General features: G+C 51.7%; 1 protein-coding gene across 2 annotated transcripts in view; it reads left to right on the top strand.

Annotated features, from left to right (window-relative positions):
* The first annotated feature begins 2,044 nt into the window (after nucleotides 1–2,044).
* Nucleotides 2,045–26,922, top strand: part of SLC6A17 (solute carrier family 6 member 17) — a 54,333-nt gene continuing 29,455 nt past the window's right edge. Inside the window, exons 1-5 of one of the 2 annotated variants that reach the window (XM_043877293.1) lie at nucleotides 2,045–2,458; nucleotides 18,064–18,437; nucleotides 23,351–23,508; nucleotides 25,159–25,285; nucleotides 26,263–26,444. In XM_043877293.1, coding sequence (XP_043733228.1) covers nucleotides 18,152–18,437; nucleotides 23,351–23,508; nucleotides 25,159–25,285; nucleotides 26,263–26,444 — 753 coding nt within the window. In that variant the 5' untranslated portion in view covers nucleotides 2,045–2,458; nucleotides 18,064–18,151. Of the gene's footprint in view, nucleotides 2,459–2,584; nucleotides 2,767–18,063; nucleotides 18,438–23,350; nucleotides 23,509–25,158; nucleotides 25,286–26,262; nucleotides 26,445–26,922 lie in introns of those variants that run through there. The other variant, XM_043877294.1, reaches the window with a different exon arrangement.

Genomic DNA, 26,922 nt, shown 5'->3' with positions numbered 1-26,922 from the left:
AGATTTTGTGAGGGATTGAGAAAGCCGGGGCAGGTCTCAAAGATACCCCCGCGTCTCTTACATCTACCTGCACTAGTCGGCAGGTTCTTTACCACTAGTGCTACCTGGGAAATCTGCTTCATTCCCAGTATGGCTTAAATCTATTATCTCATGACTTTCTTCCCCAATGCTCCCTCAATCTGCTCCTGTTTCTAGATTCTTTATTGTGGTTAGTAACAATACAATCACCCAATAATACCACTAATAACTGTAATTTATTAAGCACATGTTATATCAGATGTGATACCAGATACTTTAAAAGAATAATATTCTCTGATCACCATAATAACTTTATGGGGTATGTGTTATTCATTTTACAGATGGGGAAACTGAGGCTCAGAAAGGTTACATAACTTCTTCAAGGTTTCTAGTAAATGGCAGTCATGATGAAAATGTTGGTCTGTATGACTCCAAAGTCCTTCTCCTTTCCCCTCACCACACCACCTTCAAGTTCTCTGCCTTACAACCACCCCTCTCAGACGCTTTCCTTCTCTCTCCAACACCAGGTCAGTCGTCACAGGCTGCTGGTTTACCTTGGTCAAGCCTCCTGCATCACTTGCTACTGCCTGCCATGCCCCTCCACCTGCTATGCATGGCTGGCTGGATCCACCAGAGTGGAAGCTCCAGGAGGGCAGGGACCATTATCTGTCTTGTTTTCTGCCTTATCCTCAGGGCCTAGAATGGAGTCAGGCAAACAGTAGGCTAACACTAATTAGTGGTTGAGTGGTTGAGTTGAAGTGTCTCTCAGAAGATAATTTATGGGGGACTCAAGTTTCCACAAGTCTCACAGGTAGAGGCACTGATGGCTTTTTGTTCCAGATCATCTTTTTTGAGGAGGTTCACACAGCAAACATCCTTTAAAGGTAGAGATAGTGTCTCCCCCAGTGGAGGGCAGTTTTGTTTGCCCTCCAGTATGATAAATATAAGGTCTCCCTTGGGGGCAAAGGTTGGCAGGTTCACAGCTGATTGTAAAAGACTGGGGAGTCTTCACATTAGATACAAGGGTAAAATTTCAAAACTTTCAGAATTCACGACAATGGTACTATTGCCTTTCAGTAGAACAACTGATACAGCCTCCACCTCCCATCACTCCCAGACACCTGCCTCTCGTGTCAACGTCCCCTTAGTGTCCTCTAGAGCTGAGTTAATTCATCCAGGCTGCCCCCCACAGCCTTCCAAGTCCCCGAGGGATGGCTCCCACCTCCCTAACTGCACCTGCTCTCAGCTCGCCCCTGCTCCATATCAGGCAGTCATCCCAACTGCACACCTTCTCCACTCCCTTGCATCTTTGCCCTTATCATGCTGTCCCCTCTACAAAGGTCATCCTTACCCCTTTCCACTGAAATCTTGTCACTGCTTGTGGCCAGGATCCTGTCTCATCTCCTCCATAAGTCCTCACTACTCATCTTGTAGGGTTCTCCCATCCTTCTGTCTTGAATTATGGGTTCCTAGGTAAACCCCACTCTGCCTCTCCCAGAGGTTCCACGCCCTCATCTCCCAGAGCAGTGATCTTCGCACCTCCTGCAGCCTCTGCCATACACAGGAGCTCAGGAGATGAGTGACGTATGGAGGAGTTGAACCACACACGGAAGGATCTTGAGGAGTGGTAAGTGGAAGGACAGTGGAGTGGGAAATTGAGGAGAAGAGAGTGAACAAAAGCATGAGGTGGAAGTGGCTGGGGCAGGGGAATAACCAGGTTTGGTTGGTGCTGAGTTCAGACCAGACAGCCGAAAGAGATGGGCCTGGAAAGATGAAGGAAGTGAGGCCCAGGCTCAGAAGGGCCTTGGCCATGGGGGTCGCATTCCTCTTTTAGGGCAGAATCTGGTACTGCTTCTCCAGGGTCTGGGTTCCTTGGCCGGGGGCTTCAAGAGGCTGCTCCCAGGCAGACCCCTCCCTCTCCTGGCCCACTCCGCCTACGTCTGCCATCAGAGGCCCCAGAACCTCGCATTGACGCGGGGCCGCGCGTGAGTCAAGCCTGCGTCACGGCGCCCCGCCGTCAGGGTGGCCTTTCGCAAAGCGAGGGAACAGTGCGCGCAGCGCTGCGCTCCGCCCCGCTCCGTTCCGCTCCGCAGAGCCGGCGCGGCCCGAGTGCAGGGAGGGTGGCCCTGGGCTCCGGCGCCTGCAGCCTCACGCGCTCCCTCCGCAGCGGTACCTGGGTTCCCGGACCGCTCCCCCGAGGCCCGAACACGCCGCGGGCGGGAGACCGGCCGGGACCGGCGGCGAGGGAGGGAGCGAGGAGCGATCCGAGTCGCGTGCGCCCGTGCGCGGCTGCGGGTCTCCTCCCAGCCCCGGCCGGGGCCCGTCGCCGCCACACTCGGACTGCTCGTGGGAGGGGCTGTGCGCCCGCCACCCGTCGGGGACCGAAGCTGCTCGGTCGGAGTGCAGGAGCCGAGACCGCGCTACGACCCACGCGGGACAGGTGAGTCGCCGGCCGCGCCCCGCCTGGCTTTATGGGACCAGCCGCCGCAACTTCAGCTGTTCCGGCCCCGCCCCAGCCCGGGAGGCCGAAGGACTGAGGTGCGAGGCGGCGCTGCCCGGGTATCCGCCTGGCCCTGCAAGGGCCCCAGCCACTTCATCTGCCGTTGCCTGGCGACGGAACCTTGGGGCCCGCGCTCCTCGGGCGCTTCGCGGGTGCCCTGCGCCCGGCTCACGGGTTGGACACCCGGCTTACGGGTTGGACACCCAGCTTCACCTTCCCGGGCTCAGGAGGGCCGAAGAACTCCTGAGGTAATCGGGCAGAGCTGCAGAGGCAAGCGCACCCGGAGGACCGGGGAGGAGGCCCGGCAAGAACCGCCGCCTAGAGCTGCGCGCCTAGGGTGCAGTTCTCACCGGGAGTCTCCTGCGCGGCTGGGGACCCCAGCCCCAGCCACTCGGCTTCAGGCCCATGACCTTGACAGTAACATTGTCAAGAGAAGCAGAGCGCTCGCGCCTGAGATAAATATTTAATTCCCAGTCTTGGGGCTGGTCCTGGCTGAACTCGAAGCTAGATAGCGGAGAACCCATGCTCCCTCCAGGGAAGCGCGTCTGGGAACGGAATGGCGGAGATGCGGACGTAGGTGCGCGGGGTGCAGGTCTGGAGGGGGAGCTGCCTCGGGAGCGAGGCCTCTGCACGTTTATACCTGTGCACACCGCGCTCTCCCGCGATGCGCGGTTCTGGTAGTGCTCCAGGGAGGATCGCTCCCGCAGGGGCGCGGCCTCCTGCTCTTTCCTTTTAAGGCTCAAACAGCCCCGTCAGGGCTGCAAATGTTCAGAAATCCCGAGGCCACTCACCTTACGGAATCCAGTCGCTGTCATGGAGAGTTAAAAAAAAAAAAAAAATGGTTTCCTTTCTTCTTTGGTTCTTTGAGAAAATTTTTATCGGACCGTTTAGATTAAGACATTTCTAGCTGGAGCTACCTTTGGGGCAGTTCAACTGTGAACACGAGGCAGGTGGGGTTGGGTGGGGGAGATAGGTCAGGGGTGTAGAGAAAGAAGTTTGTTTTGAGGGCACTGCCCCTGTTAACGGGAACTTTCAGGAACTAAAAAAATCCTGAAATGCTCCCCCTGCCCCAATTCAACCAAAATTTTAGTTATGCTGTATTGGACTGATGTCTGAAGAACAAGGTCATAGTGAGTGGAGGTTAACAGAGGGCTTCTTGTGTCTCATGCTGTGCTGGCATTATCGCATGATCGGCTGAGGTGGACCTGGGCAGGAAGAGCTTTGAGGTCATACCTACTTGTCCTTGGCCGTGGCCCATCCATGGGGACCATCAGAGGCTCGGCTTCTCTGCTGGCTTTTTCTCTAATGGAGCAGCTGTGGCTAAGTAGGTGGTGAGCAAATCCTTGCAGCTCAGCCTGGAGGGTGACTCAGTGCAGAAGGCAGATTGTGCCCACCAGCCTGATTGGAGTGAGTGTTTGGCCTGAGTCACATGCAGAGTTTGTGTCAGCTATTTGTGAGTTGAATGAAGCTCTTTACTGGGACTTGTGAGTGGCAAGGACCCGAGCTTCCAGTGTTTTGACATCACTGACCAAAGGTGAGCAAGTCTCCGGAGTGAGCTAAGCAGAGATCTGGCTACTGGGCAAGTGTCCTGGAGCTGTGAGCCCATGGGAAAGGTGAGCAGGGCCGTGTTGGGAGAGGGGAGATTGGAGGAGAGGGTTGGGGTATGGGGGGAGGAGACCCTGTGATTTCAGTGAGAACTGGGCCCAGTGCTCTGCCGTGTGCCAGTGTGGGGTGACCTTGGGCAAGTCCCTTACATCCTGAGGCTCGATGTCCTCCATTGTAGAGCAGGGATGCCAGTAGTACCTTTTCTGCAGGCTTATTTTTAAGCCCAGTGCTAGACACCTAGCAGATGCTCATTAAATGTTAGTTCCGCACCCCTTTCCTCATGGATCTTAATCAGAAGTGAGTCTTTCTCTTCCTGTCCTTGTTTCTTGGTATGAGAGGGAGTGTGAAAACAAATGAAAGTGGCAGGGCTTTCCATGTGGTTGAGAAGGACCTATAGTGCAGCTTCAAACTGACCTATTTCCAACCCTCAAGTGTCCCCTGGGAGATCTTGAGTGGGGAAGCCTGAGTAAGAGCAGGGCTATGGAACGTGGAGTCGGGTGGGGGGATGGGTAGGGGGTGGGCAGAGCTGTGCTGGGGCCGCTGGGTGCTGAGCTAAGATGTGTGCACCTCAAGAGCAAAGAAATTAAGGGGACCCCCCCCCAGGACAGCAAGAAAGAAGCCATGCTGACTCAAGGAACTCTAGTCTGCCACTGGAAGGAAATTCATGTATGTGAGTGTGTGTGTGTGTGTGTGTGCACATGTGCGCATGCTCATGCGAGTGAGTGGTACATGCACCCTGGAATCACTGCCCTCCCAGTTGGATCTGGGAGCAAATTCCAAGGATGATACAATAAATACAGAGAGGAGAGGAGAGGAATCCTAAGAAGCAAGTTCTTTCTGTCTGTACAGCTTCCTTCTCCTCGTGCTCCTTCCTGTCCAGATTTGCTGCAGCAGGACGATTCATCATTAATCCCTTCAAAGCTGCTAAGATAAGCAGCAGAACAGTTTAAAAGGAAGATGGATTTTGGTTTTTTCCTAAACCAGGTCTGAGTTATTGCTCGCTCTCAGGCTGGGCTGCAAGAAATCCTTACAACAAAATTTCTGGAGCACTAGGATAGGGAAAAATTCTGTTATTATAGATTCCTTTTACATCAGCCTTCCCCAGTCTGGTATCCCCTCTGACTTCCAGAGGTCAGAAGCACAGGACCACGGGTAGCTCTGTGGTAGTGATCACAGGTGGGATGGTCATCTGTGGGGAAATGCCTGCTTGGCTTGTTTTTAGGAGGGCTGGGTGCTGGGTGTTTAGCACACAGTGAAAATATCTAAGTTTTTATTGAGACTTCTGCACTGTGCTAAATGCTTCATTCATATACTATCTCATTTAACCTTCATTAGAGTCCCAGGAGGCATATTATTGCTCTCAGCAATTTACAGATGTGGGACTTGAATTCAGAGAGGTTAAATAATTTGCTCAAGGTCACACGGTAGTGGGTGACAACCTGAGAATTTGCACTCAGGTCTGTTAGATTCCAGACTTCATGTTCTTGATGTCTATGTGATGTGAATCCATAATAAGTTCTTAATAAATTTTTGCTGACAACATAGGCATTTACCCAAATGAGGTTGTCTAAACCTGTGAGTTTATTTCTTTAAGCTGTTGCTCTGAGAAGGAGGACATGAGCCTCCGCTAATGGGAAATTGGTAGAGAATGAACATACCCCAGTTTCTAAGGCGGAATACAGTATGTGGTCCCAGGTTGGTTGGAATCCAGAAGAACATCTCAGGCTCCATCTTCATGCTTTACTGTCCTGTCCATCTTTCTCTTCCTGATCTCTGCCACCCTGACCTCATTCCTGTAAAGTCTGTCCCAGTCTGGGGTTGGTTCTAGGAGCAGTGAAGGAAGAGTCAGAGCAAATGTGAGGATGCCTGAGGGTTTTTGCTTCTGCAGTACCAAGAACAGCCAGTCAGTGGTGGGCTCTGATGTATCAGGTTTCTCTACTGGAGAGTGTGTGCCAGGGACCTGCAGCAATTTCTAGTGAGGTCTCAGACCCCAGAGTGAAACTGCTAACCCTCCAAGGTCATTGGCAGCAGTGGTGGCAAGGGCTGCCCAGAGGGATGCTGCTTGCTTCCTGGTCCCGTCCCTTGGAGCCTGTGCTCCTCACCCTTGGGGCTCCACCGCATGCGTCCTTGACTGTTCTGGGAAACTTGGTCTCTGCTTCTGCTTCTCCATCTCTTCTCTCTCTGAGAAATCACCTGGAAGAATAGGTCTCTACTCTCCTAGACTGCCTCGTATCTTCAGGCCCCCTTTGTTCATGGTGGGGAAGTTTCTGAAAGTAAGAGTGGATTGTTGAAAGGTAAGCACACCCAGGGGACAAAGAGGTCTTCTTGGAAGCCCTTGCTCCATAGACAGCCATTTTGAGGAGATACAGTCTTTGGGTAATTCCCTCTCCCATCCCCCATGAGTAATTTTAAAAATTAAGATATGGTCCATCTCTGGATAAATTCAGTTATTAAAAAAATAGTTAGATATTCATTGTGCACAGAAAATTCACATGTGAGAACGTGAGCTCAGGTGCAAGATGCATTACTGTACCAAATTATTCTCATGTTTAAAACCAGTATGTTTTGTTAGAGAACGATCCTGTGTCAGATGAGGCTTGGGCAGCCTGAGTCCCCAACTTGGGAGCTGAGACAGAAAACGCTTTTGCTCTGAGGCCACTTGTGGAGTGAGGATGGGGCAAGCGTCAGGCCAGAGACAGTAAGCTTTGGGAACGGACCTGACCAAGCGAGGAAGTTCCTGACCTCCAGGAGGAATGATGGTAGATGGACTTGTTCCATTGTTGACTTGCTGAATGAGATTCATATGTGTGCTTTGCAGTGTGGCACAGTGCATTGGAGAACTTCCTAGCCAGGGCCCCAGATGGGTGGCATGTGGCCCAGAGATAATGACACCTTCATCCCCTGGAAGAGCCTTGAATGGCCTAGGATGGAGTAGCCTCCTCCGTTTACCCAATGTGCCATGGCAGTATTCTCTTCTTGTGTGTCATCACGTGTGGAAGATTGGAAAGCACCAAAGAATGGAAGAGTACGGACTACTGAGTGAGGTGGACCACAGTTTGGATTCTGTCTCCTCCGTTTCTTGGCTGGGTAATCTAGTACACGGTAGTAATCTAGTATACGGTAGTTATCTTTCCTTAGCTTAGGCTTCTTCATCTGTAAAACGGGTATTCCATCTTACCCCAAGTTGTTTTGGGGATAAATAACATATGGAAGGACAGTAGGTCTTCAAACATGTGCTCCTTCCACTGTGATCTCAGGTGGCTGCCGGCTTGCTCCTGATGGGGGTGCCTTTCTGCCCACCCCTCCACAAAGCCGTGCTGAAGGCTGGTAGGGAAAGAGACACAAACATTTCTGGTCCTCAGGAAAGAGACATCATGTTGGGACTGTAATTAAGGATTTCTGATCACTATTCTTTCAAGTGCTCTTCGGCAGTCTAGTGGGTAACTCAGGTAATTGGACACCCGTGATTCCTTCTGTCTCTGGAACGAGAGGAAATAGTGGCTGTAAGAAAATCCAGGTCAGAGGATTAGGGCAGAGGTTGTAAGGACCCATCTGTTGCCACTGTGGGCCTCCCACGGGTAAGAAAAGCAGGGAATCAGGCTTTCGCTTGTCACTCCTGACTTTTTCTTTTCAAAACTGGTTTAAAAAATAATTTTTTTTTCTAAATCAGGACAGTCTCATGGGTCTTCTCTTCGGGTCCTGTGTACATTTCAGTACCCTGGTTCTCTGTTTTCTTCTCTTTAAAATCTCAACCTTATCCAACAGCCTGGCCCAGGTCACCACCATCTCTAACCTACCTGCTTTTTCTTTTTAAAATTTATTTAGTTGATGTACAGTGCTGTATTAATTTCTGCTGGTTTTCAATGTGATTCAGTTATACATACATATACATACTTTTTCATATTCTTTTCCACTATGGTTTATCACAGGTTGCTGAGTATAGTTCCCCGTGCTGTACAGTAGAGCCTTGTCATTTATGCATTCTATAGGTAATAGTTTGCATCTGCTAATCCCAAACTCCTAATCCACATGCTTTCTAACTTGTACTCTAATCCTTCCCTTTAAAAACAGTCTTCTGTTCGAGAAGACCCAAACTCCTCACGGCTGACGGGTCCTGCCTGCTCAGGCTGCCAGCTACTCTCCTGTCTCAGCATATCCCACTCTACCCTGGCCTAGGATGCTCTACGCACAGGGCCTGTGTGGCTCCTGCCTTAGGACCTTTGCACTTTCTGTTCCCTCTGCCATGATTGCTTCCCCAGGATATCCTGGCTTATGCTCTCACATGATCAGGTCTTTAGCAGAGTTGCTTTCCAATACCCCCTATACATTATAGCATCCCTACCTCACTCTATCCCCTGTATATATTTATTTGATATCACTCTGGATATTGTTTATGCCTATATATATGATATTCCCTGGTAACTCAGCTGGTAAAGAATCTGCCTACAATGCAGGGGACCCTGGTTTGATTCCTGGGTTGGGAAGATCTGCTGGAGAAGGGTTAGACTACCCACTCCAGTATTCTTGGGCTTCCCTGGTGGCTTTGCTGGTAAAGAATCCACCTGCAATGCGGGAGACCTGGGTTCAGTCCCTGGATTGGGAAGATACCCTGGAGGAGGACATGGCAACCCACTCCAATATTCTGACCTGGAAAATTCCATGGACTGTATAGTCCATGGGGTTGCAAAGAGTTGGATATGACTGAACGACTTTCACTTTTCACTTTCATGTGATATTACTTATTCTTATATATGATTTTTATTTGTCCTCTAAATCCCCCAGAGCAGGGACATTGTTTTCTCTGTTCTCTGCTGTACTAGGACAGGGCCTGATGCTCAGTTACTGTTCAGTAAATATCTGTTGAAGGGAATAAAGGACAAGGAGGGCAAATATAGAGAAGTTTTTGAATCCCATATTTCAGTAGTATCTCTAGTTCATGAGAGTCTCTGGGCTCCATTCTCCTTCATTTCAAGAGAGAAGTGGAAATAAGTTGGAGCTCCAAACACCTGCATCCCCCACTAGCCCCACAAGTCCTCAGGTAACCATGTGCTTGTTCCATGCTGGTTCCCGGACATTGCAGGCACATGGGTGAAAGGGCCTCTGTTCCTGGTTGAGCCCGTTTCCCCTGTGTTATCATTTGGAGGGGCAGCTGATGGGGTTTATGGTGTGCTCCCTGTGTCATTTCATTTTATCCTCATGACAGTCCCACGAGGTCAGAGCCTCATCCCCATCTTTTCAGGTCCAGAAGCTGAAGCCAAAAGAGGCTGTAAACCTTCCCAAAGACTCACAACTTGCAAGTGGCTGCAGGACTCAGGCCCAGGTTTCCCTGACTCCAAATCCCATGATCTTCCCGGAACAGTGTGGTGGCTGAGAGATTCTGGAGTCACCTTATATTGGTGGTTGGGACTCCAGGCCTCCACTTTTTGACTGTGTGCTATATTTCATCAATCCCAAGATGTGTAATTTTGCACAGTGTCACATCTTAAAATCAGAATGTGCAGTCAACAATGTCTCAGATGGGCTGTTGGTCAAGTGGAGTGGTGACCTAGTTGGGTGAAAACCTTCCATGGACCCTTTCTGGTAAGCTCAAGAAAGTACCAGCACCAAAAAGTCTTAAGTTCAATGAAATACAGGTAATGTATCCCCTCTGAACCTCTACTTCTTCATCTGTAAAATGGGGATAAGAGTGGCACCAGCCTCATACAGCTTTTGGTGGGGTTAAAGGAAATACTGTCTGTTCAACACAATGGCTGCTATGGATAGTTAGCTCTCAAGAAGGATAGCCTGTGTGCTGCTGGTCTTTTAAAAACTATTTATTTATTTATATGGTTGCACTGGGTTTTAGTTGTGGCGGTCAGGATCATTAGTTGTGGCATATGAGATCTAGTTCCCTGTCCAGGGATCCAGCCTGGGCCCCCTGCATTGGAAGCATGGAGTCTCAGCCACTGGGATCATCAGAAGAGTCCGTGTGCTGCTGTTGAAACTGTCATTATCACCACAGTCCACTTTGCCCTCAGCACCTAACTCTAGTGGGAGGCTCAGGGGTCTGTGGGGCAGCCCTAGTGCTGCTCTTGCTTGCACACTCACTGGGCGTGTATTCCCCCTCACTTGACTTGGTAGAACTGAACCAAAAGCTTTCGTTGGCACTGGCCTCTCCCATATTTTCCAGTGCCAGTCCCCCCCCGCCCCCATGGACCATCTGCCCCTTTTCCTGCTTTCCTTCCTCCTTGACTAAGAAAACAAAATACCAACTGCAGCGAGCACGCTCAGTAAATGCAACAGGAAGGTGAGACGAGATGTAGAAAATTCCACTGGCTCCTTTGCCCGTGTGTTGCTTGGAATGGTCTGCCAGCCTCTGGAAGGCTCCACGCCAAGACCATGCCATCCAGCGATTTCTTCTCTGTGGTGTGGATGAATCCTGCCTGCAAAGTGGAGACACGGAGGCACAGATCGTGGCTCCTATATGAAAGGCAAAATGTCTTTGAGCGATGGCCAGACTTCTTAGTTTATGTTAGTTTCAAAAGATGCTTGGGGTGTCACATGCTCCTGGGATCAGAGTATCATGTCAGAAGATGGGAAAATTTGAAGCTGAGAAGTAATATCAGATTCTAGAAAATTTGAGGAGTTCAAAATACATCAATTCATTGATTCACTCACTCACTTCATTCATATCATATTTATTGAGCACATGTAGTAGTTGGTCACCAGAATTTGGCCTTGGAGAAGCAAAGATGCAGTTAGCTGGGATAAGGACTGGGGACCACAGCACAAAGCTGGAAAATCTGTGAAATGGAGTCAGAAGTGGCTGTTCTGTTGACTTGATGTTTCAGGAAGCTTTTCTTTCTCTTTCTCCTTCTATCCATATGATAACCAGATGCAGTTGGTAGGTAAGAGCTGTTCCCTGTTTTCCAAATGAGTCAGGGCTAGAAATCTGTCTTCCAAGGCCTAGGGTCCTCCCCACATGTGCTGCAGGGCTGCACCAGATTAGAGCCCCTGGCTGGGCAGACGACTTCTGGTAGGTTTACCATGTCTCTACTCAGAGCTGTTAGCTTTTCACAGTCACATCTTTGTTTCAAAGGAGAAGGCCGAAGTTCCGATTTTAACATAGGAAGCAGGGAAGCACGTTGCTCTTGGAGGGTGGGCAGGCAGAGACCTCGGAGCATCTGTGAATACCATGCCTTGTCCTGTGTGCCAGGCCCTGCTGGGTGTGGGGCAGTGGGGAGGAGCACAGGGCTGATCCATCTTGGGTCCTGCCCTCAGGGAGCCTTGTGGTTCGGAAAGAAATCAGGCCTTAAATAACTAGTTATACTGAAAAGCCAGATGGTAAAAGCAGCGAATAGTCTTACAAGAAATGTGCTGAGGAAGGGAGAGAAGGGGATGTTCTTTCTTGCTAGATAACTGTGGAAAGCGTCCCGTCATTGCTGGGCCTTGAGCTGGACCTTCAAAGACTGAGAAGGTCGAGGAGGCAGAGGATGAGGAGTGGTAGGTGGGCTGGGGAGGAGAGGGGAGCCAGGGCCAGGGAGGTGGAAGGGGGCCCACAGGAGGAGCTGCCACGGCGGTGCGATGGCCGTGGGCGTGGGGAGACATGGTATCTCCTCCGACGGCCTGGAGGAGACGTGAGCTGGACGCCTGGTGCTGGCCTTCCACGGGGAGAAGGCCTGACTTAGAGCACGAGGGTGGGAGAGGACAGAGCTGAACCCACTGACAGGACTGGGCGATGTGGGGATGGAGGCTGGAGGAGGCAGAGGCCAGGAATGTGCTGGCGCCTGGCTGTGCCTCCTGGGCGAGAAAACCCAAGATGAGCGGCCACCCCAGGCCAGGGCCTGCCAGGAGCAGTTTGTACCAGCTGACTGCCAGAGGTTCCAATAAGATAGTTAAAAATAATTCGGTGGACAACTTGGGTCTCTAACAGTCTGATCTGTATGGGGCTCAGTGGAAGCCCAGAGGCGCTGAGGTAATTAGAAAAAGTGTGTGGGCCACCACGGCTTGTCACCTGGAAATTGGGAAGCTATTAAGTTCCCTGAGAGGAAGGGACCTGACCTTACTTCCTTCTCAGCACTGCTTGGTCCTGAGCTGGACTTGGCTGTATGGCCCAGGAAGCTGGGCATTCTCCACTGCTCGTCTCTTCTGGGGGCCCACGGCTTCCCTGTGGTGTGGTGGTGGTTTAGTAGCTAAGTCATGTCCAACTCTTTGTGACCCCATGGACTGCAGTCCTCCAGGCTTCTCTGTTCATGGGAGTTTTCAGGCAAGAATACTGGAGTGGAATACATTTCCTTCTATAGGGGATCTTCCCGACCCAGAGGTCTAACCCAGGTCTCCTGTATTGTAGGCGGATTCTTTGCCGCTGAGCCACCTGGAAGCCCTGTGATAGAGGTTTGCATTTACAGACTTATAACACTCTCCAGAGTACCCGCCCACCCAAGGCAGCAACACTGAGCACCCCCAGGGCTTCAGTGAAGTCAGTCCTCGGGGTCTGTGGTCCCCTTGGCTCCTCTTTCCCCAAGATAGCAGCTTGTCCACTTAGTTCACCTGGGAGTCTTACGTGGAAACCGACTCCTTTGAGTTTGTCCTTTGAGTTACCAGGTACCACCTTACTGACCTCAGGAGGCAGGTGCTCAGAGGGTCCCCCTTCCCCCGCTCCCCACTCCTGTGGGGGTGGAGAAGCCCCTGGCTTGGCCTTGGTTGCAGGGTGAGCAGCCACCCCCCGCCCCCCGCCCTGGCGGTAATGAGTGAGTGACTTGAAAGCTGTGCTTGAAAGGTGGTTGTGGAACCATCAGCCCTCTGGCCCTGAGATATTTTTACCTGTCTGCCTCCTAGTCACACTATTTTTTTCTCTTTTTAAGAAGATTCACAGTTCACTCTCCCGTCCTGCTTCTCTCACATGTGCTATTCTGAGCTGTAAGCTGCATCTGTTGCTAAGTGACAGATCTGGCAACCGAGGGCTTTCTCGGCATTCGAGCCTCTCTGCATTGTGTTTTAAGTAGTTGAGGCATCCTTCCGGGGTGTACCATGGCACTGCGTCCTCTGATGTGCCTCTTGGGAAAGCACCTTTACAACCCACCCCATTTACTACGGGGGGTAATCCGAGAACAGACGGCTGGCGGTCAAATCATCATCACAGTGCCCCAGTGAGCTCTCGTCCGGAAGAGGGTGGCCTAACGGACAAGCGCAAGGACCTGCAGTGTCTGTGCTGGGGCAGGTCACACCTTGCTCACATGCATGTGCAGGAGGGCCACTCCCTGGATATATGCAGAGCTGAAAGGGCCTCAGAGACCATCCAGACCTACCCATTGCACACACAGGGAAAGCAAGATCCAGAGAGGTCGGGTTGATGGTGCCACTTTGCACAGTTGGCTGGTGGTTGGTCAAGCAAGACCAGCACCGAATGGGCCTCCCATTGCCTGGATCACCTCTGGCTCCACGGGCAGCAAAGGCAGGGCAGAGAGGAATCTACCTGCCTGGATCTTCTCTGATTCTGGTGCTTGTCCCCAGCCGTGCTTCAGGGTCGCTGAGTACACGTTGGATTCCCGGGCCCTGGGCTGAAAGCTCACCTTTTCCGGCACAGGGTCTCCAGGCTTCAGGGAACTGGAGGGCTGTGGAGAGGGCAGGTTATTTGAAGTCACTGCTGCTGCCTCCCCTTTAGACATGGAGAGAGCCCAGGAGTGAGGAGACCTGGGTGCTGGCAGGTGTGTGATGTTGGCCGTGCCCTGTCCCGCCTGGGGGCACAGCTGTTCACTGCACTTCTCAGGCCGGGCTGTGAAGCCAGTGAGATGATAAGAAGAGGTGACATCTGTGAGCACTTGCTGGGGGTCGGGCCCCCTCCTGAGACCTGTACAACCTGTTCTCCCCTTGAGGTTACCCGGTGGTCATGCTCTCTTCACTGGCACTGAGGAAATCAGCTCAGGGAGGGGAAGAACCCGGCCAGCTGGTGGCTGGTGAGGAGCGAAGCTAAGATTCGAACCCAGGCAGTTTGGCTTCGGGCAGAATCACCATCTCACACTGTGCCCATGGACTGTGTAAGACATGTTTTTAAATGATTTCAAACTATTCCAAATATGAGCTATAGTTCTATTCATAATATTGCCAGGCTTTACTGTGAGGCCATGCTTTTTTTTTTTTTTATCAGTAATAACATTGCTGATCTTCAGGCCTGCGGCCTGGCCCTGTATGGCCCTTACCTGCTTCCCTTTGACCCTGGGGCCAGATGGGTGGACCTGGACCTCGCAGGGTGCTGCCCCACCAGCTTTAGGGTGCTGCTACGTCTCGCTAGCAAAAGAGGACATCTCTGCGCTGCTGGTGTTTCACAACGCTCTCCGCCCTCTACCCCACTCCACCCGCAAACTCATTTTGGCTTTTCCTGAGGAGAAACAGGGCATTTATGTAACGAAATATAAATAGAGGGACTTACATATTTTTAAATGAATTCATTTTAAATGAATAAAGACAAACAAAACCAGAATTCTAGATTGCGGCCTCCACCCTTTGGGTCCTTCCTAGCACCAAGCCCCATGCCAGGCACTCAGCGTACATCTGCTCATGAAATCTTCACGCAGCCCTCCCTGGGAGGCAGGAGCTGTCTTCAGATAGAACCTTTTCACCCAGGAGGGGCCTGACACTTGCATAATTCAAGCGAGGTGGCTGCCCACCTCTTTCAGGGCACCAGCCAATGTCTTTACAGTTGGCGGAGTCGGGGCGTAGAGGGGTGGAGGTGAGAGGTGGCGGAGGTGGGGGGTGGAGGGCAGGGGCTTTGAAGTCAGACAGGCGCTTCATTCACTCACTCAGGCACTTGACATACATTTCCTGAGTGCCTCTTCTCCAGTGTACCCTCCTCAGGGGTGCCTTTCCAGATCGGAACATTGCAGCCCTCCAGCTTGCCAGCCACCTCAGTCTCCATCCCATGTTATTTGTCATTATAGTAGAAATCACCATTGGTTATTTTGTCTGTTTATTTCTTTGAATGTCTGGCCTGTCCGCCAGAAACAGAACCTCCACAAAAGGAAGCTCTGGATTATTTTGTTTGCTGCTGTATCCCTCACACTTAGAACAGAACCTGCTACAGAGAAAGTGAAAGTGTTAATCGATCAGTTGTGTCCAACTCTTTGCGACCCCATAGACTGTAGCCCACCAGACTCCCCTGTCCATGGAATTTTCCAGGCAAGAATACTGGAGTGGGTAGACATTCCCTTCTCCAGGAGATCTTTCCAACCCAGGGATTGAACTCAGGTCTTCCGCATTGCAGGCAGATTCTTCGCTGTCTAAGCCACCAGGAGAAGGCACTCAGTACATATTTGTCAACTCAGTGAAATGAGTGAGTGAGTAAATGAATGAATGAATGAAATGAGCTCTCAAATCCAGGCCTTTCTGACTTCAAAGCCCCCAAAGAAGATACTGTCTTCTTCCTGTGTTCCACCCCCTGCTGGGTCTGACTCAGTGGCTTTGGGCAATTATTTCCCTCTCTCTGGGCCTCAGTTTCCTCACATATAAAATGAGAGTGTTCCTAGGATCCCTCAAACTTTAGTATTCTGAACATTGGACTCCTGTTAATACGAGCAGATTCACGGGTGCAGAAGGTTCCAGTCCTGATGGCAGCCCGGCCAGTGTCTCAGCTTGCAAGTTTGCAGCAGCACTTTGCAGATGGCCCAGAGGGCCCCGGGCCCCATCCTGTGGTGCAGGATGCTCATGCACATCAGTGATGTCCTGGGAAGAAGGAAGAAGCTCATATTGAGCTGATGCCTGTGGTTTCCGTGATACTGTTGTGGGTACCCTTCTCTGGATTTATTAGAATGTGCCAGTTTTGTCCTTGAGCCCTCTCAGTTTACAATGGTGACTTCTTCCCTCCCGCTCTTCTTGTGCTGGTGACCAGAGCTGCCACTCACTAATCTATTTATGGGGAAATGTGTTGTCGAATTGGCCAGCCTCAAGGTAAATTCTGCTGACTTGCAGGAATCCCTGTCTTCTCCAGTTGTGACAAGATGAACAGTACGTCATATCTAACGCATTCCAGATTGTTCTGATCTAATGCTGCTGCAGGCTGAGTACCTGCAGGGAGGCTCCGAGTTCAGGAGCCCTGGTGACTGTGCTCACAGGAGGGACCTACTGACCCTCCTCCCCATCTCTAGCTTTTTATAAAACTAACGTAGCTGAGGGATGACAGACTAGTTGGACAAGCTGCCATCATGCGTGCCTTAGGTTTTGTTCTCCATTTGAGGGCCTGGGGACCAGGACCTGATGACTGGGGAGGTTGGGGGGCTTCTCCTGGCAGCCTAGGCAAGAACACAGGCCTCCCCCTGGCACAATTCCTAGGGGCACCATTCGCTTCTGTAGCACAGGCACCATAGCAGCTTGGGGGGAGGCTGAGGGCTGGAGCGTCCACAGACATACAATCCCACCCTGGGGCACCCTCCAGGCCATGATGGAGTATTCAGCTGACCCACTGTGAAACAGAGTCCCAACGGAGAGCTGTGTTTCTTATAGGGAATTCTGAGGTCTTTCAGGCAGTCTGACTCTGTCCCAAGACCCTGACTATGCCTAGAGTAGAAGGGGACAGTCACTAAAGAATCACTGTCCCCCTTAGATGAAGAGGACAAGAAGATGTCACTTGCTCGTGTGATCCAAAACCTGGCCTGGGGAGGGCTGGCTAACCCCACAGGCCAGGGAGAACAGCTGTCCCCATCTGCCAGGTCTCCTAGCTTCGTTATGTGTATAATAGGATTTGGCTGGCCAGGTCTCCTCTCAGGTCAGGTGTTGGGTGGAGTCAGCCAGGAGGTCTGGGTCAAGGCCAGCAGGAGGGGCAGGTGTGTACCCTTTGGCCACACAGAGCTCTTGCCCGAGTGTTGAGATGGCACATGCAAGGGGAACAGAGGCAGCTCCTTCGCTTAGTGGAGTAAGGACAGAACAGGATGATTTACATCCCTAGAAAGATGCAAGGCAACTGCCGGCCAGGGTGTACGTGGTTTAATTTTAAATCCTCCAACCTTCCCTTAATGAGGAGGTGCTTTGATACAAGCAGAGTGTTGGGATCCTTCAAAGGACTCGTTTCCTTGGTGCTCTATTTGTTTAAGGGAAAGCAGGAAAGATGGATGGGGAATGGCAGGAGCAGGGGAGAGTTTTGCCTCCCCCGCCCGCGTTGTGCAGACATTATCTGCTGTAAAACTGTCACAGAAGGATGGAGAACTGGCTCTTGGCTGCAGTGGCCTTCAGATAATGTCACTGCTGAGCGATGACCCAGGATTTGTTGGCACTGAGCAAGCATCTCTAGGTCTCTGCTGCCAGAATCTTTAGCTGAGCCTGGTCAGTGCTCTTGCCTAGGGAATGCTGGTGTCCAGGGGTCCCATGTAAGAGCGTTAGCCATTTTTTTCTTTTTTGCAAACATGAATGCCCCTCTGAATCACTTGGAGTTTCTGTAGAAATATATTATTCAGTAGGTCTGGGCTGGGGCTGAGAGTCTGTGTTACTGACAAGCATGTTGATGCCACTGGCCCCCAACTGCACTTGGAATGAAGGTGCCGGTTTCTCTGGGTTCACTAGGTGGTTTGACTAAATAGAACACAAGAGGGCTAGGACTTGGCTACATCTTGTGCTGCCCTAGGAGGGGAAGGCAGTGGAGCCCTCCAAATGTTCTTGAACATTCTAGGATCTATGATGGTGAAAGGTGGCCGTGTTGTGATGGATGACCCTTTATTTGGGTTTGGTGTATGGTGTTATCCCTTCCATCAGGCTTGCCTTTCTGATGATGCTCAGCTGAGAAGGGCCATGGGGAAACTGAGGGTGTAGACCTTGAGGTCTTCAGTGGCCCTCGCTGGGGAAGAAGGCAAGCTTGAAGTTCAAGGCCCCTGACCAGCTTCTGAGTGTGTGACAGGGAGTCGATTGGGTTGTGTCCACTTGGGCTCCCCACCTCTCTGGTGTGGTCAGCAAACCCTCTCCTGATCTTCTGGTTTCAGAGGTCCCTGGATGAGAAGGAGCTGACAGCAGCTGAGTCCCACCTTCTCCACGTGCTGGGAAGCAGGGCTGCGCCATCCAGGGGGCCCAATGCCGAAGAACAGCAAGGTGACCCAGCGCGAGCAGAGCAATGAGCACGTCACAGAGTCGGTGGCCGACCTGCTGGCCCTGGAGGAGCCCGTGGACTACAAGCAGAGTGTCCTGAACGTGGCCGGCGAGGCAGGCGGTAAGCAGAAGGCGGCGGAGGAGGAGCTGGACGCGGAGGACCGGCCAGCCTGGAACAGCAAGCTGCAGTACATCCTGGCCCAGATTGGCTTCTCTGTGGGTCTTGGCAACATCTGGAGGTTCCCTTACCTGTGCCAGAAAAACGGAGGAGGTAAGGGGCAGCCCTGCTGTCCCGGAGTGCCTTGCATGTGGGCTGGGCTGAGGGGAGAAAAGAAACACCCGTCTATGAGGTAGAACCAGGGCCCTTGTAGGCTGGTACTCAGGACTCCAGAGTGAGAACTGAGACTCTTCCCCAGGAATGGCTAACAGCTCTCAAGAGGCTGCAAGCCTGAGGAGAAAATGTGGGCTCTGGCCCTGGACAGCCTGGATTCAAGTCCCAGGGGAGCCAGTTATATTTATTAATAGAATGCTTACCACTATATCTGATGAGGCTTCTTAGGGGGTGCTAGTGGTAAAGAATCCACCTGCCAATGCAGGAGACATAAGGGACGTGAGTTCAATTCCTGGATCAGAAAGATCCCCTGGAGGAGGGCATGGCAATTCACTCCAGTATTCTTGCCTGGAGAATCCCATGACAGGAGGAGCCTGGTGGGCTACAGTCTATAGCATTGCAGAGAGTTGGACACAACAGAAGCGTCTAAGCACATATCTGACACACAGTAATGGGCAGCTGTTGGCCATTATTATTAAATGCTTATACATGCCAGGCACTATCATAAGCTCTCCCTGGATATTAGGCTGAAACGCATGAAACTGCATCTTGGAACAGCCAAAGCACCAATTTCATATGGTTCAACCATCATATTGTCCCCAAAAACCTATGTGAGGAAAAGTTATTATCATCCTCATATTAGAGGCTGTTACTTGAGGCACAGAGAGGTTAGATCACTTGTTCAAGGTCACACAGCTGGTGATAAAGTCAGGATTCAAACCTGGACAGCTTTGCCCCAGAGCCTGAACCCTTAATCACTACACCTGCTGCCTGACAGGTTGGAGGGGCCCTCGGGCTGCCCCTCCAGAGGGGGATTCATTTCCCCCAGAAGATCTTGCCCCTGGTATCAGACCATTTATACTCACTATTCTAGCTCCTGGGGTGGGTTGAAGCCCCCAGGCCTTATCCCCTAGCACCTCTGAGGTAGCCTGGAATGTTCCAAAGGCAATTTGCTTTGAAACCAGGGGAAAATGAACCAAAAATAAGCAAAAAAAAAATACCCAGTGGACTTTGACAATTCCAAGCTCAGACCTCTGGTCATGGGAAAGTGATGGAGCCAGCAAAAAACTTTCTTGCCCCTGGGTCCCTATGCCCTGGGACTGCCACGCTCCAGCCTGAAGGTGTGGCCCCAGCTCTATAGGCTTTTTAGCCCTGTCCCTTCCCTCCCTGCCCCATGGATCTGCCCTGTGGGCTCCCGCAGAGATGCAGCCCTATTCAGAGTCCCTCCCTCCCCTCTGGGATGCTCTCCCTGGTCCAGAAGTCAGAGCCTGGCTGGAGACTTCTCCTACTTTGCCGGTTCTGTTGAAGGGCAGGGAGTGAGAATACCCACCTGACTTATGGCCAGAAACCTCCATCTTGCCACCAGGGCACAGTCTCTTCCCTCTGTACGCTCCTTGCTTTGAAGATCTTTATTTTTACTCACCCAATAAATAGCTGCCGATCAGAGCTTTCAATCTGTGTGGTATGCCATGTGCTGTGCTTAGTCGCTCAGTCGTGTCCGACTCTTTGTGACCCCGTAGACTGTAGCCCACCAGGCTCCTCTGTCCATGGGGATTCTCCAGGCAAGAACACTGGAGTGGGTTGCCCTGCCCTCCTCCAGGGGATCTTCCCAACCCAGGGATCAAACCAAGGTCTCCCACATTGCAGGAGAATTCTTTACGGTCTGAGCCACCAGGGAAGCCCAAGAATACTGTAGTGGGTAGCCTATCCCTTCTCCAGGGGATCTTCCTGATCCAAGAATCAAACCAGAGTCTCCTGCATTGCACACAGATTCTTTACCAACGGAGCTACCAGGAAAGCCCCTATATGGCAATGGCTAGGCCCAAGTCACTGAGTTGATATAAGGCCTGCCCAAAGCAAAGATACAAAGGGAAGTGTGTGATTCCCTCAAGTGCTGTGAGATGTTAAAAGCTCAAAGTACCCAAAATGACTTCAGAGGGCGCGTTGCATTAGGGGCTTCGGCTGGCAGCCTCCAGCCATATCCTCCATGGCTGAGATAATCAGTCTGCCTGAGCACTCAGTGCTGAATCACAGAGTCCTCCCCGCCACACATTCCACCACCCCCCTGCCCCCAGGGAGCATTCTTGCCAAAGTCTTTAGTTCCCAGTGTCACCAGACCGTTGCCATGGCACTAGACATCACGAACAACCCCCAAAAGAAAAGCATTTTCAGGTCTCAGGACTCTGATACTCCCCATTCCATGCTCCTACCTTCATTTCCCATCCTTTCTAATTCCTGGAATCCCTCTTTATCTCTACCTTTAACTCCTACATTTTACTGGTTTTTATAGTCATCGTAAACATTTTAGTCATCTTAAATGTGTTTTGGAAGGAGGCAGATTGTCACAGGAGATGGTTGGTCTGAGAGTCAAAACTCTGGTTTTGAGCCCTGAGTGATCCAGTGAGAACTGCTTAATTTTGGATGGAAACTCCAAAACTCCGCTTAGCTCCACCAGATGTTGACAGTTTCTTTATTCTTCATCCTCGCAGTTTGCTTGTTTTCCTCTTTATTTTTATGAGAAGTAGGCAAATGGTCATCAAGTGCTTACTCTGGGTAAGTCACTCATTTAATCCTCATGGAAGCCCTGTGCAATAGATGTACAGTTGAAGTGTATGAACTGGGCATCTTCGTAAGTAAAAAAGGATCAAATATCAGCAATTTCATATGATTCTACTTAATATTTTCATCCTCTTTACATAGATAAGAAAACAGTGGCACAGAGGGATCAAGCAATTTGCCCAAAGTCACAGAGCCAGTAAGCGGTGGAACCAGGACTTGAGCCCAGAAGGTCTGACTTAAGGGTCTGGATCTCAACCCTCACTCAGCATGCATCTCAACAGGCTGAGATCAAGGTGGTCTTTCAAAGCCCACCTTGGGGTTTGCTATTAATAGCAAGACATGCTAGAGATCCAGGAAGCCTCAGAGATCCCAGAATCTAACTCTCTGTAGCCATGTTCTGCTAAATTTTATAACTCCCTGAACAGTGCTTCCAGCTGTTTAGACTGATGACCTGAGGCCCCAAAAACCACTGAACCATCAAAGTAAATTCTGATGTGTCCCCAGTTGTATTTTCTAAGGTAGAGGAGGGTGCATGTCCAAATGATTTTAATAAATAAGAGTTGATATGGAAAAAGCACCTGTGATGAACCCAGGCAGAATGCTGCTCATCCAGCCTGCAGTCCCCTGAGCCCTGTTAGCTAGACCTCAGTGTGTTGAAGAAACTTCCAGTCAGTCAGAGTCCTGGGGCCTGAGTGGTGGCTGGTGGGGGCCAAGTCTTTGCAGCAGGACCTGTCTTTGGACAGCAATTACCTGGAGACTCTCCTTAGTTCCTTGGGAAGAGGAGAAAAGCATCCACAGAAGATGCTGTCCTACTTCTCTGACCCTTGAGACCTGTCTCCCTGCACATCTTCCCCGACCTGAGGACTCGTGGGTGAAATACAAAACCAGGGAGCCTGTGTCCCTGTGCTGTCCTTCAGATCACTCCTCTCCTCTTCCGTTTCCCAGAGCTGGAGACCACGAGATAGAGCTGGGTTACAAGACAGAACCAGGGGTCCTTCAGGCCCCTCTCCTTTTATAACAGGATGCAGAGGCTCGTTAGTGACAAGTTAAATTGATGCGTTCATGTGACCATGTGCACGTGTGTGTTGCATGAATTAGATGCTCTTATATAAGTTGCGGGGGGTTGCTCCCCTGGGCGCCTTTTCTGACTAGCTCCATTGGACCCACGCCCCTCCCTCAGCATGTATATGCTCAGTTGATCGTGTGTGATGTGTGTGCACGTGCTGACAGTGCTCAGGTGAACCCCAGGGTCCCACCAGCTCTCCTGGGATACTGTCGGTGCCTTCTGAAGCCCAGATAGCCCCACTGCACACCCTGGTACAGAATAGCTAACGATGAGCTGTTGCCAAGTGCCGAGTCATGGGCCCCAGAGGTGCCTGACTCCTGGGTTTATTACACATGTTGGGATGTTGCATTATGGGGAACAGAGCAGTGTGGCTGGGGGGTCTTCTGGAGGCTCCCAGCTTGCAGGGGATTGTCTGGGGATGTTGGGCACTGGAGACACCTTTAACAGACAGGCAGGGCTGTGCCAATAGCACCGCTCGCAGGACTGGGTTGTTGGCACAGCTCTCCACCGGGGTCAATTGTCTGTGTCCAGACATGGTTTTAATTCCTCTGCTAAATGCCCTGTCACTTGGAATCGAGATTGTGTCTGCAGTGAGACCTGAGACAGCGAGCTAAATTTATTGTCTGGAATCTTTAGCGAGATCCATTCTATCCTTTATGATCCTCCTGGCTATGCTTTCCTAAACTGCTAATTTCTCTTCCGTTCCTCCCAATTAGCTGTAGATTAATGGCGATGCTTGTCAGACCCTGTGTCCCTGGAGAGCTTCCAAGCGTTGCTTCCCTGGAGCTGTCCAGTCTGCTGTGTCAGCATCTGGTCCCCCAGACTTGGGGAGGACGGTGCCCCAGGGTCTGTGCCTCTGAGGGGCCAGTGAGTGGGGGCTGCTCCTCTGTGGGGGGGAGCGGGTGTGAACAGGTGTCCACAGAATGCGTCAGGAGGTAGGGATGTCTGCCTCTGAGTCCAGCCTTGTGGATATTAGGTGTTGACATCCATCTGGCTCCTCCCTTTGTGTTTTGGGTCAGTGGAGCCAAGGGGGAGAAGGAGGTCTGGGCAGCCAGTGTGTGGTAAGTTGCATGTGTAAGCCAGAGCGTTCCTGGAGGAGGAGCACAGGGCCTGGGGCAGTTTGAGGATGATTGGAGATGTGGCTGAGGCTGTAGGACCTGGCTGCCACGCCTCCCTGACCTGGCTGCCGTGCTCCAGACGTCCTCCCACATCCCTCCCTCCTCCCCAGGTGCCTACCTGGTGCCCTACCTGGTGCTGCTGATCATCATTGGGATCCCGCTCTTCTTCCTGGAGCTGGCCGTGGGCCAGAGGATCCGCCGCGGCAGCATCGGCGTGTGGCACTACGTGTGCCCCCGCCTGGGCGGCATCGGCTTCTCCAGCTGCATAGTGAGTTGGGGGCCGGTGGCGGGCACAGGCCGGGAGGCAGAGGGGCTGCTCTGGGGCACAGGGCTTACAGCCCAGAGTCCTGGGAGGGGTGAAGGGCAGTGAGGGAGACCCTCATCCTGAGTACTGTGGTCTCAGGACCACATACTTCCTAAACTGGAAGTGGGCACCACTGCCTGAATGATGTAATATTTGGGATTATTATGAAGGAGGAAAGGCCTGGGACATCTCAGCCAGAGTTCTCTGGGGACACGTGAACCATCCCAGATACCCGCTCTGCTTACCAGCCCATCAGCACTCTGTGAGGGAGGCCCGTCCTTTCTCCTGGGTTAGAGGGTATTTTATTTGGCTAAGTGAGAAAAGGCAGCCTTGGGGTATGGTGTCTCCTTTCCAGTTTGCTGTGCGCATGAGCAGAGCTGAAGAAGGCCTCAGGGGCCTGTGGCTGACCCAGGAGGGGTGTGGCTTTGGGACAGTGGGGGATGGGGAGACCCCACTGGCCTGGACGGGGACGCTCCATGAGGGCTCCAGGCTGATCCACGGGGCTGCAGATGAGGCCCTGCTTAGCTCTCCAGGTGGGGAAACCGAGCCTCCCTTAAGAGCAAAGCCTGCAGGTGCCATGCTCACACCAGGGATAAAAACTGGAATCTGCCTCTGGAAGGATCTGTCTGGCCTGGCAACAGGGCCAGCCCAAACCTGCCTCAGGCAGAGACTGGGAGAGATCACCTCTGCACAGGTTGACATGACCGAATACAGCGCCCTCCGCTGGGGCTGGCCTTGTGTATGTGCATGAGTGTGAGTGGGGTCTCCTCCTTGGACTGTAAGTATTCCAGTAAAGGCAGTGGGTATCTCTGCCGCTATATTCCCACACATGTAAGGTATGTTATAGGAGTGTCTGCTCATGCATACCAGGGCTCAGACAAAATTGATGAAGCCAGGGTCTCTCAGCCCTCACACTGCCCAGCAGTGTCACATACATCAGATAGCCAGGCCCCTGGAGAGAGAGGGGGTCTCTGGCTATAGGCAGGGGTCTCTGCACCCTAAGTGGATGCAGAAAATCTCTACATGTAGAAGCATTGCTTTCAAAGGAAACCCCTTTGACCCTCAGTCAGAATCCATGTGCTTCTGTTTTAAATACAGTTCTATCAAGGTTGGTTATCATGTTCCAAAAAATGAGAAGTCGTGTCTTTCTAGAGGCAGGCTTCTGACAGTACCAAAGAGAAAGCAGCATCCTGAGAGAAGGGAGGACATGGGGAGCCAATAAGAAGCATCTACAAAACCTCAATAAGCACAGCTGTCTGGGGCCATTTACTGTGGCAGCGATAACTGGGCATGCCTCCATAGCCCCATAGGGCAGTTCTGCAATTATAATCCTGAGTCATCAGGAAATGATGGGGAAGTGCTTCAAGCATCTTAGAGGAATTTCAAACTGGAAAGGATTAACATTTTAAGACTTCGTTGCTTAAAGGAGAGAACTTTAATATCTGAAGCATTCCTTTGTGGATTCCCCGAATAACAGATGAGCGGAGGATTGGGAGCAGGCCCTCTGTGGCCACCAGCCCGGCTCTCCTCTTCCTCCTTCAAGGCTGTGCATGGGGGAGGGGAAGGGGCGGAGCTGCCTGCAGCCTCTGTGATGCCCGTGGACCCCGTCTGCAGGTCTGCCTCTTTGTGGGGCTGTACTATAATGTGATCATCGGGTGGAGCATCTTCTACTTCTTCAAGTCTTTCCAGTACCCACTGCCCTGGAGTGAGTGCCCTGTCTCCAGGAATGGGACCGTGGCAGGCAAGTATGGTTCTTTTGAGGAACCCACCTGGGGATGCCAGCTAGCTCTGTCCCAGGAAGGAATCCACAGAGCCTAAGAGGGGAGGCTTAGGCTGTTGATGCTACTTTCTCCATTCATCCCACTCGCTCCTTCCCCCACTGTGTCCACAAATCCATTTTCTACATCTGAGTCTCCATTCCTTCCCTGCAGATTTTGGGATTTCGTTGACTTGCTATGCCACCTTGGATAAGCCACCTACCCTCTCTGATCCTCATCTCTCCCACTTTCTTTTTCTTTCGGCCATGCAGCATGTGGGATCTGTTTCCCCACCCAGGGATTGAACCCTTCCCCCCTGCATTGGAAGCATGGAGTCTTGACCATTAGACCACCATGGAAGTCCCCTCATGTCCCCTTATGATGATCTCTTGCCAGCCTGTCCCACAGAGTTCTTATAGGGGTTGAATGAAATAGTGAGTGTAGGAGTAACTCTGGAAATTGTGAGTTTTGTTTAGTTATTATTAACTACCCCATGTTACTCTAGCACTGTTCTGTCTGGAAACAATCTATATTTACATGCCAGTCCTATAAAGGGCTGGATGATTTATGCCACCTCATAAATGGGTAAACTGAGGCTCAGAAACAACTTTCCCATGGTCACACCACTGATTTCGCTAAGGATCTAGGATGAGAACCCAGGTGTCTGGCTCCTAGGTCAGGACCTTTCCCAAGGAACTTGAGGCCAGTTCTGCCTAATCCTTCCTGCTCTCCATTGATGGACATGGGCAGGAGGATGGCATGAGTGGGAGTTCAGTTAGATCAGTGTGTCCTAAAGCCTCCCAGGCCCCTCAGGAGCCCAGGAGTCCTCAGGATCTGCCAGATCCTGGCTAGCCCAGAACAATACAATCCCTTCCTGCTACCATGCTCAGCTGCGCTGGATTGGGGGTCCAGCCGAGGAGGTGGTCCCACAGGCCCCTTGTGGCCTTTGCTGCCATTTCAGTGGTGGAGGCAGAGTGTGAGAAGAGCTCAGCCACTACCTACTTCTGGTACCGAGAGGCCTTGGACATCTCCAACTCCATCTCGGAGAGCGGGGGCCTCAACTGGAAGATGACTCTCTGCCTCCTCGTGGCCTGGAGCATCGTGGGCATGGCTGTTGTCAAGGGCATCCAGTCCTCGGGGAAGGTGAGTGGCCAGGGGGCCGGGGCACCCACACTTACTCGGGGAGAGGGTGCTGCAAAAAAGTGTGGAATGCAGGGGCGGAGAACTCTGGGTCGCCCGTGAAAGGTCCGAGATGGGAGTGTCACTGCTGTAGTATTGGTCCCTGTGGCCAGCCCACCACGTGGGTTTGTGGAAGATCATTGCCGTGACCCCAGCTGCCTTCATGCTCAGATAACTCAGGACTGCTCTGCAAACTTTAAGGAAAAAAAAAAACCAGGAGTATTGAACTAGAATGTTTGGCTAGACCCTTGCCCCTCAGCTTCCCTAGCAAAAATCCTAGAAAAGCCTACTCAACAATTTTTGGTGAAAACTAACAGTTCACTGTATATCTAACTAATGGGCTCTGTGAATAGGTGGGTGCTCTGAGTGAAGGGGACTTTGAGAGCCTCTGAGGATGCAGACCAGCACAACCCCACACACCTTCTCCCAGCAGGTCATTTTC

This window comes from Cervus elaphus, chromosome 20, assembly GCF_910594005.1.
Source record: "Cervus elaphus chromosome 20, mCerEla1.1, whole genome shotgun sequence".
Taxonomy (NCBI): domain Eukaryota; kingdom Metazoa; phylum Chordata; class Mammalia; order Artiodactyla; family Cervidae; genus Cervus; species Cervus elaphus.
The sequence above is the reverse complement of the archived record's forward strand: the minus strand, read 5'-3'. Positions and strand labels throughout refer to the sequence as shown.